The following is a 13929-nucleotide window of genomic DNA, read 5'->3' as shown; positions in this document are numbered from 1 at the left end:
ACTGCAACCTATTACACAATACAAACTACAACCCCAATTCCGGAAATGTTGGGACATTTTTTAAATTTGAATAAAATGAAAACTAAAAGACTTTCAAATCACACAAGGCAATATTTTATTCATAATAGAACATAGAGAACATAACAAATGTTTAAACTGAGAAATTTTAAAATTTTATGCACAAAATGAACTCATTTCAAATTTGATGCCTGCTACAGGTCTCAAAATAGTTGGGATGGGGACGTGTTTACCATGGTGTCGCATCTCCTCTTCTTTTCAAAACAGTTTGAAGACATCTGGGCATCGAGGTTATGAGTTTCTGGAGTTGTGGTGTTGGAATTTGGTCCCATTCTTGCCTGATATAGGTTTCCAGCTGCTGAAGAGTTCGTGGTCGTCTTTGACGTATTTTTCGTTTAATGATGCGCCAAATGTTCTCTATAGGTGAAAGATCTGGACTGCAGGCATGTCAATTCAGCACCCGGACTCTTCTACTATGAATCATGCTGTTGTAATAGCTGCAGTATGTGGTTTGCATTGTCCTGCTGAAATACATGTCATCTGGAGGGGAGCATATGTTGCTCTAAAACCTTTATATACCTTTCAGCATTCATAGTGCCTTCCAAAACATGCAAGCTGCCCACACCATATGCACTTATGCACCCCATATCATCAGAGATGCTGGCTTTTGAACTGAACGCTGATAACACACTGGAAGGTCTCCCTCCTCTTTAGCCTGGAGGACACGTTGACGTTAAGGAACGTTGTTTTTAAAGTATTTCACAATCTTTTTACGCACTCTTTCACAGATTGGAGAGCCTCTGCCCGTCTTTACTTCTGAGAGACTCTGCCTCTCTAAGACATCCCTTTTATGTTACAGACCTGATGTCAATTAATTTAATTACTTGCTAGATGTTCTCCCAGCTGAAACTTTTCAAAATGTCTTGCTTGTTCAGCTCTTTGTTGCCCCCATGCCAACTTTTTTGAGAGCTGTAGCAGGCATCAAATCTGAAATGAGCTCATTTAGTGGATAAAAGTGTAAAATTTCTCACTTTAAACATTTGTTATGTTCTCTATGTTCTATTGTGAATACAATATTGGCTCATCTGATTTGAAAGTCTTTTAGTTTTCATGGTAATACTTTATTTCGATAGTCCACTTTAGACATTCTACTAACAGTAAGTTACTTTGCAACTACATGTCAACTAGCAGTTATTAGAGTATTAGTAGATTGCCTGCTTAATATCTTCTAACACTTTATTTTGAAGAGTCCACAACATACAACATACTGACTATCAGAAACTTTGCAAGTATATGTCATCTTATTCTACTAACCCTAAACCTACCCTACTGAGAGTTAGTAGACATGCAGTTGCAAATTAATGAGAATTAGTTGACATGTAGTTACAAAGTTACTTATAGTTAATAGAATGTCTAAAGTGGACTATCAAAATTAAGTGTAACCGTTTTCATTTTATTCAAATTTAAAAAACGTCCCAACATTTCCGGAATTCGGTTTGTAGAACAGAGATGTAAAATTAGCTTAAAGCTTAGATTTTTCATATGCACGTGTTGCTGTTAATATTTCCCTGAAGACGCAAATCTCTTTCCTTGGTTTTCATGTATACTATTTAATGTTTATGTGTTTTATGTTTTTCTTAATATAATACACATTTTTAGTAGGTATTTATTTCTACACAATCATCCACGACTGCAAAACTCTCTGCTTGGTGCCAGTAAGAGTGTCACGAATCCGGTCTATGAACTTCGCTCACCACATTGACTCTCACGCCATACATCACACTGGACTGCATTTCCCATCATCCATTGCACTGATTACACATACACAGCTGATTGCACTGATCACACACCCTACATAAGCCATGGACTTTCTCTCCCTCGCTGCTGAGTGTTGTATGCATTTATCCCTGTCCTAGCTTTAGCTACCTTACATAGTCTAGTCTAGTCTAGTCTAGTCTAGTCTAGTCTAGGATTGTGTTTTCCCCTGCCTGGACTATTGCTTACGCTTTTGGGTTACCTCTTTTGTCAAGCCCCTTTGGATATTGTTCGCTGTCGACTGACCCATGCCCGTGATATACCTGTTTGCCATTGTTCGACCCTGCCTGTATTTATGACCATGTCCTTGAATAAAACCTTGCACATGGATCTGCATGTCTCGTTTGGCCCGTAACAAAGAGATTCTCATTGTCCCTCCTTGAAAACTAAGTAGGCTATTTGCATTTGAAGCATAGTATTCACCCTTACGAAAAATAAGTTTATTCAAGTGTGCTATTAGTATACTACTTTTAAACAAAAAAAAAAAATAGGAAAGTATACTTTTAGTCTACTTTTTATGTACTTCTCAGAAATGGGCTTTATGTACTTCTCAGAAATATACTTAAAATGACATTTAAGTATACTTGACTTATATTTAGAAAAAGTCTAAATATATGTGCTGCTAGAATCCGTGTTTTCATTGTTATACAGTAGGGGGTGCTAGTACAGAATTTCCAAAAAACACAAGTGAAGAAGAAACCGAAACAACAGATGCTTCCACATGTAATCTGACACGATTAACTGACATAAAACAGCATCAAAACTGTGTAGCGTTATGGAATACAATGTCGACCAATGAAGAGGTAATAACGACTGTCAAGCTTTGGGGTGTTGATCAACTCCATCTACGTTTTAATTATCATTCTGAATCCAATTCATAGTCTTTTTTCAGCTTTTTGTTCAAAATGTTGTTTATTTCTTTATTTTTTATTTATTAAACTTACCCACATTCAAGTGTTTAAAAAAAGAATGCAAGAAGCCAGAATAAAATGTTTTTGTTTACAAGCAGATAATCTGTTCTTTCTTTTGATGTTTTGTATGTTCAGATATTCATACAACAAAATATATACAAATTAATACCTAAATAGGGACATAGTAGTAAAGCATCACTGTAAAAAAAATGATTGTGTCAATTAGTTATCATAACTTAACATTTTGATAACTCAAATATCAATGTTTTTCTTGGCTGAACTTATCAAACTTAAAAGAATGAGTCAATTGAACTCAGATATATCAGTTAACATAACTGCTTCAAACATTTGAGCTTTAAATAGCCTAGTACAAATACGTGCAAATGGAAACTAATTAATATTTTATGATGTCAATACATTTTAAAATTGTATTTGCATGCAATCAACTATTTTTTTATTTATTGTTATTATTTTTTATGTAATTTTTTTTTGTTGTTTCAACTTAAAAAAGTAAGTGTTCGTGCTGCCTTAAAATGTCAAGTTTTATAAACTTAAATTGTGAAGTTGTCTTAACTGACAATAAAGTTGACAGGACTTACAAAAACAAGTGCAATAAACATAATTTAAGTTTTGTGAACTTAAATTGTGAAGTTGTCTTAACTAAGAATAAAGTTGTTAAAAGAAAAGAGAAACACAAGAACTACTACAACTGACTTCAGCCATAACCTTAGATGAAATCAACTGAAATAAAATACATTAAATCTCTCAAAATCTGATTAAACAACCCCACAAACAGCATCACCAGCTCCACTTATTAATAACCAGACTGACTTTATTTCTGTCAGACATCTACAGAAGATCTTATTAACTAAGGTTTAGATGTTGATTTGTTTTATTTGAAGTAACCATGTTAGAGATCAGTGTCTGCTTTAGTTGGGCTTTTGACCCTTGACTTTTGTGTTAGTTGTTTTTTTTCTTTTCTTTTTCTCTGGCTGTTGTAACCATGTGTTCCTCCAACAAATTTGTTACAACTCAAAAGTCTAGAGAAAATGATCAGTAGTTGGTTCTTATATGTTTTTGATGACAATCATCTGTTAGTGATTCTAAGAGCCAGCGGTTCTGTGACAGTTAATATAAAGGACTTTTTTTTTGTCTACAAAATCTTTTAATCTATGACAGCAATTAGACTCACACAGACATCAAGAATCAGCTTATGAACCTCAACAATGGTGACCATTAAAAAAAAAAATCATGCTGCAATGCATGCTGGGTACTAGCATAGTACAAAACTCATCCATGGATCCCAGCATGCATTGCTGCATGATTTAAAAAAAAAAAAATGTAATAGTCACCATTGTTGAGGTTCACAAGCTGATTCTTGATGTCTGTATGAGTCTAATTATTACCATAGAGGAAAACGTTTTGTGGACAAACTGCTTGGAAAGTCCTTTATATCAACTGACTGTCACAGAACCACTGGCTCTTAGAATCACTTTTACTATAGTCAATACAACGTCCATTGAATTAGAGATTAGACACACAATGAGATCAGTTCACTAACAGATGATCGTCATCACAAACATATAACAACCAACTACTGATCATTTTCTCTAGGCTTTTGAGTTGTAACAAATATGTTGGAGGAAAGCATGGTTACAACAACCAAAGAAAAAGAGAGAAAAAAAAACAACTAACACAGAAGTCAAGGGCCAAGAGCCCAACTAAAGCAGACACTGATCTCTAACATGGTTACTTCAAATGAAACAAGTCAACATCGAAACCTTAGTTAATTCTCAATAAGATCTTCTGTAGATGTCTGGTTATTAATAAGTGGAGCTGGTGATGCTGTTTGTGGGGTTGTTTAATCAAACCAAAGTATGAAGTTCCAACACCATCAACCAGGTCCAGGAGACGGAGAGGTCCAAAAGCAACAGTCAAAGTTATGAAGGCACAGATGGTTAGGAGCTCCAGTTGCTTTAGTAAAGCTGGGATTTAGAGCCGATGACCAGACAAATGGGGCAAGAAGATCCATGTGTGGCTTTGCATCTGAAGGGACAAAATGGGTCCGTGATGTGGCAGGTAACAGCATCAGTCTCATCAGTTTCATGTCTGCTTCACAAATGCCATTTTAATATTCTAGTTGTTTTTTTTTTTTTAAATGTACATTGTAAAAAAACAACAACATGTACAGTAGTTCCGGTCGTGGATGCTGATTGGTCAGTCCAGTGCTCATTTAAACAGATGTTTATCATTGGACACAACATCAACCAAGATTGATTTAATTTGTCTGTGATACTGCAGTAATGATTTTCCACAAGTAATTAAGAAAATAAACTTACCCTGGAAATCGTTTGTTTCCCACGGCGAGTAGTATTATGACCTTATAGAACAATAGTGACAGACTCAGTCATTTGCAGTAAACATAATCAACCCAATTTACTTCAGTAATACACATTCAATGAGGGCACGTTTTCTCCTGTCGTCAGTCAGGTAGCATGCTACTGGATAATGTTAACCAAAAGCCTAATAACAATTTAGGCATTGTTTATCAAACTCAAAATTAAAGTCTGGCTGTATTCTGGTAATTTATTTACCACTCTATATTTTTTGTTGTTGCTGAATATCTGATTTCACACTGAAATATATGACATTATGGGAGTAGAAAGGTTGCAAATGATAAGTCACCTCAAGTTTTGGACAGGGGTTAAAATGTTGCGTTTTGAGCAAACGATAAGCACAGATAAAGGAAACACGTTTCAAAGGTTTGAAAAGATTTAATGATAGTCTTACCACTTATTTGACGTCTTTTTAGGAAAAGGATGACAGCAACCATCACAGCGATCACAGAGATCAAAACAATGAAAGAAATGATGACTGCAATGACAGTTTCTGCGTTTGAATCTGGATAGATAAAGGGGACAAAACTATTTAAAGTGAGTGATGTGATGGCTGGAATTTGTGCTCTGCATTTAACCCATCCAAGTGCACACACACAACAGTGAGTACTGAACACACACACACACAGCCGACCATTTCCTATCCGAGAAAGAAATGTTATGTCTTACCATGAAACAGATCTTTCAAATACATTGGATCACTGGTCTCCTCACTCACTGCATTTTTCAATGTGCAGGTGTAGTGGCTGTCTGGGTTACTGTTGTTGGCCACTGTTAATGTCCTCACATTAGGATACTGTTCATGTAGCTTCTCTCCATCCCAGTATTTCCAAATGACTCTACTTTCAGAAGAGGCTTCACCCTCACAGCTCAAGAAACATACACTAACATCTTCCAGAGAGCATGTTTTTACAATTTGAGGTTTGCTGACAGGCTCTATGAATTAGGATCAATAAACATTTTTGGGAAAATATTCAAAATATATATTCAATATTACGTAATAATATTATTATTTTAAGCAATTATTAATAATATTATTATTTTATGTTTACACATTATCATTTCTAATACATATATTGCTAATGAAAATGAACAAACTAATGTAATAAAATTATAAAAAACGGTTAAATTATGTCTCCATTATTTCTGAAACAGATGTGTAAATACTGTAATGAATATGAAATGTGCTACAATACCTATAACAGTCAGGGTGAATTGTTTTCTTTGCTCCTTGCTGTTGATGTCGATGGTGTAAACTCCGCTGTGTTTGAGCTGCAGATATTTTAGGTTAAGATTTCCAGTGCTTTTGTCCAGAGTTGCGTGGGATTTGAAGTTGGCGTTGGGAATGTCAGTGCTGTCATCCTCCCGATCCCATTCAATGACCTTCACAACAGCTCCATTATTGTCTCTGTGTTTCCATGTAATGCTGGTGGTACTAGGAGCAACCGATCCAGTCACTGGAGTGAACGTAGTTTCACTATTCACCGCTTTAGTCAAATCATCTCCTGTTAATAAGACATTATAGAAATTATAATTGCAGCAGAAAAATTATTACATTGTATCCTACATTATTAGCCTCCATTATATCCACACACACACACAAAAAAAGTTTAAGTACTTGGAATCCGAGTTCAAAATATTTTCATTGTTTTAGCAGTTTTATTTCATAATTTCTACTCGATTTTATGATTTAATAGCCTATAAACAGTTACATTCAAATCACCAAAGCACCAAATTAAAAGATCAATTACATAGTGGTTTGAGTTTTCTTTACAACAACTTCTTACTAAAAAGGACAAAAAAAAAAAAAAAAAACAATGCTTAGGCATAGTGCCTAAATAGTAATTCAGCACCAAGTATTTATCAAAATAAGTTTATGATAGCATCACAGAACTATGCATGTCCATTTATACAAACAGCTTAATTTACCTACCTGAAACAGATTCGCAGATTATTAAGATCCATATAAAATGGCATCGTCTGAAGAACATCATCTTACTGCTTTCTTCACCTCGGTACTCTACAGTAATCTCCTGAGGCATCTGTGAGTTTGCTGAACATTTGACAATACGCTATTGTCTTGAGTCTGTAGGAGTTGAGGTCTGTTTGCACCCTCTTGGGGCAGGATTGAACATGATTGAACATGACATGAACTTTACAGCAATGCCAGAAGAAGCTCTGCTTAGAACCTCGTTTATGTCGTGTGACAAACCTTTCTTACCTTAATTTCTGTGAGAATGATCCAGCGATCTGATTTGTGACCCTGGACCACAAAACCAGCCATAAGAGTCAAAAATGTCAAAAGGGTAATAAATTATCGATTTTTCTTTTATGCCAAAAATCATCAGGATATTAAGTAAAGATCATGTTCCATGAAGATATTTTGTAAACGTCCTTCCATAAATATATCAAAACTTAATTTTTGATTAGTTTGATTAGTACTTAATTTGAAAAACTTTAAAGGCGATTTTCTCAATGTTTTGATTTTTTTGCTCCCTCAGATTCCAGATTTTCAAATAGTTGTATCTCAGACAAATATTGTCCGATCATAACAAACCATACATCAATGGAAAGCTTAATTATTCAGCTTTCAGATGGTGTTATAAATCACAATGTCAAAAAACTTACCCTTATGTTTTGTGGTCCAGGTTCATATACCGTATAATTTTAAAGGCATTTCATAAGTTGCCCAGAAGATGGGAGTATTGAGTGAAATTTAAATTGCAATGAAATTGTATGATAAGAAACTACACGATTAACAGTTGTATTTATTTATTTATTGTTCGTCATGCAAAATGTGGAACAATATGCAGAAGCATGATACAGACTAATATGGAAAGTATGATTTACCAGCCCAACATATGAAATAAACTCACTGGTCTAAATAGGCCTAAATTATGTTGTAATTTTCCATTTTGCAAAATGGCAGATGAATTTGCACCAAAATATACTGTGGAGTTAGACACTCAACCATTTATATTTCCTCGCACAATTCAAACAGATCTGCAACTTATTTTGGTTGTGACCCACCAATTGAGAAACACTGTTCTAGATTGATCCAGTATAAAATTATATATATATATATATATATATATATATATATATATCACATTAAGAGCAGCTTTCCCTTTCTACCTACATAAATCACATGAATAATCACAAAAGGTTCTGGAACATTTGCCATTTTCAGAAGAGCAGTGCCAATATGGTCTCGTATTTTTATTCCTCTGTGGCTTTGCTGCACTCTACACTGTAAAAACAAATTCCGTAAAAAAACGGATAATGTACTGGCAGAAAATTACCAGGACATTTTCTGTTAAATTTACGGACATTTCCTTCCACATTAAATAGGAAAATTCTGTAGATTTACATTTTCTTCTGTACCATAAACAGACAATCCGTTTTGCAGAAATTTCTAAAAAAAATGATAGCATAGGCCTATCTTGAGTAGCAAATAAATCCAGCACAATATATACAAATTGAACATGGTTTATTTTTACCTCATGTAAACATTCTTAAAAGTGTGTTCAGTAGCTTTTATTTGCCTTTAACAGGTGAAGACAAAAATATTATGACATCAATTAATTTAACAATGTGTTTTAGTTTTAAACAGCACCAGGCAGAAAAAAGAAAACATGAGCAGCTACTTGTACAATATTGGTGTTGCACCAAATAGTGGTCACAAACTTCACTGTGAAACAGTCAAGATTCAAAACATTTTCAGATACATGGGAAAAAATTAATACAAAGCCAGGGCTGTCATTTAATAACAATTGCTACAGACTTCTAGTCAATAGTCAAGTGAAATGTTATTTAAAAGGACAGTTCACATCAAAAATGTGAATTCTGTCATCTACAATTGACATGGTACTGCAAAGAAAAAAAAAAAAACTTTGTACATCATTTGAAAATAAAAAACAAAGATTCATGCACTCATGCCTAACATTTCAATGTGAAACTAAGAGAACTATACAATCTAAATTAACAGCAGGGCTCCAAGTGTTTGTGTGCTTTTAGTATCTCTTGCCATGTGCTAGCTTGGGGAAACTATTTTTTTTCCCCTTCTGCTGCATGTTCAGTCCAAGTTCCATGTTGAGATTTGAAAAAAGCTCAAATTGTACATGGATTCTCGAAGTTGTTCATACATGAGTCTTGGAAGCATAGGTTCCCTTCATCTGAACCGTCGACCCTCGTTCAGGATTTCTTCACAGGAAGACTGGAAATGACAAGAAATTAAATGAATGAAAGTGAAGTATAGAGTGAGGTGCATTGTTTATAAAATGCTAAACTTGCATTTCCAGTGGTCTCCAATTGTATCCATCATGTGATCTTGTCAACAATGTTTTATGATATACTTAAAGGGTTACTCCTCCCCAAAATGAAAATTCTGTCATTAATCACTTTCTGCCATGTCGTTCCAAACCCGTAAAAGCTTAGTTCATCTTCAGAACACAATTTAACATATTTTGACCCAGAAAAGTTTGAAAAGCATCGTCAAAATAGTCCATCTGCCATCAGTGGTTCAATCTGAACTTTATGAAGTGATGAGAATACTTTTTGTACACAAAGAAAATAAAAATACAACTTTATTCAACAATTCGTCGCATCTGCGTCACAGTAGCACCATTTTGGAGAATACCCGCTAAACGCAAACTGCGTACGCTGTTCTGTATCAGCCGCACCACACGGATACGCTGTTTTTGTTAAATAACAACTTGAATAAAATTATTTTTATTTTCTTTGCGTACAAAAAGTATTGATAAGAATGCAGGGGGTACTTGGGATGCACAATACAGCAGCAATTACGACCTGGCATTAGAAAAGAAAACAGAAGAAACAGTGAATGTCATTAACTGCTGTCCCTTTAAAACATCGACGCACATCCCAACTTTACATCAGTCAAGACATTTTAACTTATTTAAAACTGTCACTAGCCAAAAATGGTCATTTTGACATAATTTTGTTTTTCTTTTGTCCGTGTAAGAATTCGATGCGCTCCTGACGCGTGTCTGAAGCGCGTGCGTTCACCGACAGCGTGCCAGTAACGTTACCGAACAAACTTCTCGTGTGTGTGTGTGTGTGTGTAACAAACAAGACAATAAAATGTCTAAACCTACCTCGTTTGGCAGAAAAGTTGCGTTATCCTTGAAGAATTCCGCGATGTCAGATCTTCACCTAGTCGTATAATCTCTTTTAAAGAATAAAAAAAAGTCGTAATGGTATCTTCTTTTCTTGACAATTGCTCTGCCAGCTTCTGTTGAAGGCATAAAGCGCTCTAAACACAGTTGTAGGACACTTCAGATTTAACGTTATCACAGCTGCTTAACATCACCTCAGTAACGTTAACATGCGGATGCTTTACGGCACGCGCAGTAACAAATACACCGCATCAATAACAATTAAAAGTTAATAAACTTATTGAGTATGTATGAAGAGGATTGCTCGTTGCCCACTAAAGAAAGAAAGTTGGTGGATTTGTGTCTGTTACAAGCAAGACGTTCCATTGCCCTGTGCTGGAAAAATACCAATTGCCCTTCCATCGGATTATGGCTAAAAAACTTAATAACATGTTTGGCTCTTGAAAAACTTACATATGTAATTAGAAAGAAACCCTTTGATTTTTTTTATATCTGGGAGGTGTTTTTAGACTTTGTTAAAAATGGAGATATTGAAGATGCTTTAGATGTGTGAAGTTATAGAATTTTATTACTGACGGATTTATTTTTTATTTTATTTATTTATTTATTTATTTATTTATTTATTTATTTATTTATTTATTTATTTATTTATTTATTTATTTATTTATTTTATTTTTATTTATTTATTTTATTTATTTATTTATTTATTTATTATTTTTATTTTTATTTTTTATTTAACCGATCTGGGGTAAGTTATGGGGAAGGATGATGGTTTTTTTTTTTTTTTGAAAAACTTTGTTAAAATTCAATAAAAAATATGTTATACAAAAAAAGTTAATAAACTTATTTATAAAGCTGAAAGTGAGCACACTGTAACACGTAACCTCTACGTCCAGTGAGATGTGAAGGTGTGCTGAAAATTATGGAGCGAATTTTGTGCCAATATTCATCAAACGAATCCAGCGTTTTGCAAATAAACACAATCTGCTTTGAAAAGAAAAACTCGACTTTCAAACAAACGCAAACTGATTTGCAAATACAAAACTCTATTTGAGAGAAAATGCAGAGGTATGGACAAATATGTATTGTGTGTTACAACTGTGAGACTCATTTGCCTTTTTATGATGAAATGTGACTTGATTTTCTCACAAATGCGTGCAGGCAGATTTTCTCACGTGTCCAAACAGATTTTCTCACAAATGCAATCCAAAAACAGCAGATGGCGCTGTTGGTCAATTTACGCTAGTCTCTCGAGACCCGAAACACCTTTTCAGGGAATACAGCAGACCAACATGAGTGGGAAAAAGGTGAGTTTCTGTCTTACTATATCTATAATTAACCATTTAGCCTAGGTGTTTTCACAAAGTGTCCCCACTACAAAGTGCTGTAAAGTTGTTAACATGATTGATTAGTTCAAAAATCAGTAGTGACATGGCTAAACATTTAAGTAGGTAGTCTTTCTCTATAAAAACTGATCCATTCTCTGTACCTCTTATCCTCTGTAGAATCGCAGGATATAGAATATATAGGCTACATATGTTGATACAATTGTTCAACATTCAAAAAAATGCAGAGGTATAACAATAAATTGTCACAATATATTGTAATACTAAAATGCAGATGTATTTTGGATAGCGAAAAATGAATTTTATTTTTACATTAGGTCAAGTAAGATTTATTGTCATTCTGCTATATATGATGTGACATAGCCTACAGTGGAGAGAAATGTTGTAGGCTACCTCTGCAGTAAAAGTTTAAACAAGTATAAAACTACACATAGACAACCTACTGAAAGGAGTAGGCTAAACTAATTACAAATAGACTACTATAATCAAACTAGTTTAAGTTCAGATGAGCTTTATTGTGATTCAGCTATACAAAATATTATCTAAACATCGATATCCCTTTAGAAAATTAACCATGGTTTTACTAAATAAATACCATGGTATTTGCATAAAAGCTGCCATTACAGAAATGGTAACCTGCAAAAAAAAAAAAAGATGGTTACCACACTTTTACTATAGTAAAACCAACTTTAATTTTCGTAAGGGATATCATAGTTTATTATCATATTTATGTTTATGTACAGTATAGCATACAGTAGTTTATATACATGCCTTGTACAACATTTAAAACTAAAATATCTGTAAGGAGATATTTCATATTTCAAACAATATTTTACTCTGAATACTGGAAGATTTTAGTCTGACGATAGCCTGTTTGGAAAAGCCCAACTCAAAATATGTAGCTTTTTATATATGGCCGAGCAACATTTTAACTCATGAAGTTAAGAATAAAAGGCTACTGTCAGGAATTATATTAGTGGCTCTTCAAAATGCAAACATTCGTCATCTGAGTCACTCCGAGAAGAGTCCTCGCTGTCCAGAGTGTGTCTTCACCCGTGTAGCGTGCCATCATCCAACGCACAGAAAAAGAAAGTAGGCTAAATTCTATGATGAAGCTTGACATTTTGATGCCATTTTCAGGGGCATCTACATGTTTATCTGGTTGATCTCAGATCATTAACATGCGATCAGAGCGCTCAGTGTGAGGCGGGATCACATTACAGGAGAAACTGTCCCTCTCCTTACTTTCATACAGATTATATAGGCCTAATCAGAGAATATTTGTTTTCAATTTGAATTTGGTTTATTTAAAAGTAGAGATGTCAAGCTTTCTATACATATATGTATCATGTATGTGAGGCATATTTTCACTGAGATTCAGGTTGTTTTATTAATGTGCCAGTGAAGAAAATTCCCAGAAGACGGCAGAGAACACACCCTGTTTGTTTGTTTTCTTTATTTTACAAAAGCACATTGTTCTGTTGTTATTAAGACTATACACAAATAAAAGTAGAACCTTTGCAGTTTAAAACTATGCAATACTCGTATCTGTATTTTTAGTTATTTTCGTGGTCATCATGAAACCGTGACAAAACCCATGGCCTTCGACCCCAAAGATTATTTTCTAATCATTCCATTGTTAAAATCGTTCTGAAATACTGGTAAACCACTGTTTATGAAAACGCTGAATTTAGTATTATATCAGTGTGAACTTCTCCCCAATTCACATGACAAGAGTGACACCAGAAGAGAAATATTCATCATTTTGCTTAGCTACAAAATTACATAATTATTTTTGACACAAATAATTGCACAGTGTTATAACATTTAAAAAGGTTTAGATATTGCACTAAATAATTATTTGTTTTCAATTTCTTTTTTTTTTTTTTTTTGTTAATAATTAATGACCTCTTGGGTGATATTACTATATCTGATACTAAATTAAATTGTCTAAGCTTTCATTTTTGGTACACAATATTGTCGCTATCCATAATACATTTGCATTTAAAATTACTATATATTGTGACACAATTTATTGTTATACCCCTGCATTGTTTTGAATGTTAAACAATTGTATCAACATATGTAGCCTATATATTCTATATCCCGCAATCCAACAGAGGATAAGAGGTAAAGAGAATGGATCAGTTTTTTATAAGGAAAGACTACCTACTTAAATGTTTAACCATGTCACTACTGATTTTTGAACTAAACAATCATGTTAACAACATTACAGCACTTATTGTGAATTTCACTAACTTTGTAGCGGGGACAATTTGTGAAAACACCTAGGCTAAATGGTTAA

General features: G+C 34.0%; 1 protein-coding gene across 1 annotated transcript; it reads right to left on the bottom strand.

Annotated features, from left to right (window-relative positions):
- Positions 1 to 4534: 4534 nt before the first annotated feature.
- LOC131538463 (uncharacterized) lies at positions 4535 to 7160 on the bottom strand. Its single transcript, XM_058772340.1, has 6 exons — positions 7074 to 7160; positions 6337 to 6645; positions 5810 to 6076; positions 5535 to 5645; positions 5084 to 5124; positions 4535 to 4790 (listed from the first exon to the last, which is right to left on the bottom strand). The coding sequence occupies exons 1-6, from the start codon at positions 7132 to 7134 to the stop codon at positions 4737 to 4739; spliced, it is 843 nt and encodes a 280-aa protein (XP_058628323.1). The 5' UTR covers positions 7135 to 7160; the 3' UTR covers positions 4535 to 4736.
- Positions 7161 to 13929: the final 6769 nt, after the last annotated feature.

The sequence above is a fragment of the Onychostoma macrolepis genome, chromosome 01 (genome assembly GCF_012432095.1).
Source record: "Onychostoma macrolepis isolate SWU-2019 chromosome 01, ASM1243209v1, whole genome shotgun sequence".
Classification (NCBI taxonomy): domain Eukaryota; kingdom Metazoa; phylum Chordata; class Actinopteri; order Cypriniformes; family Cyprinidae; genus Onychostoma; species Onychostoma macrolepis.
Note: the sequence above shows the minus strand (reverse complement) of the source record. Positions and strands in the feature narration are given on the sequence as shown.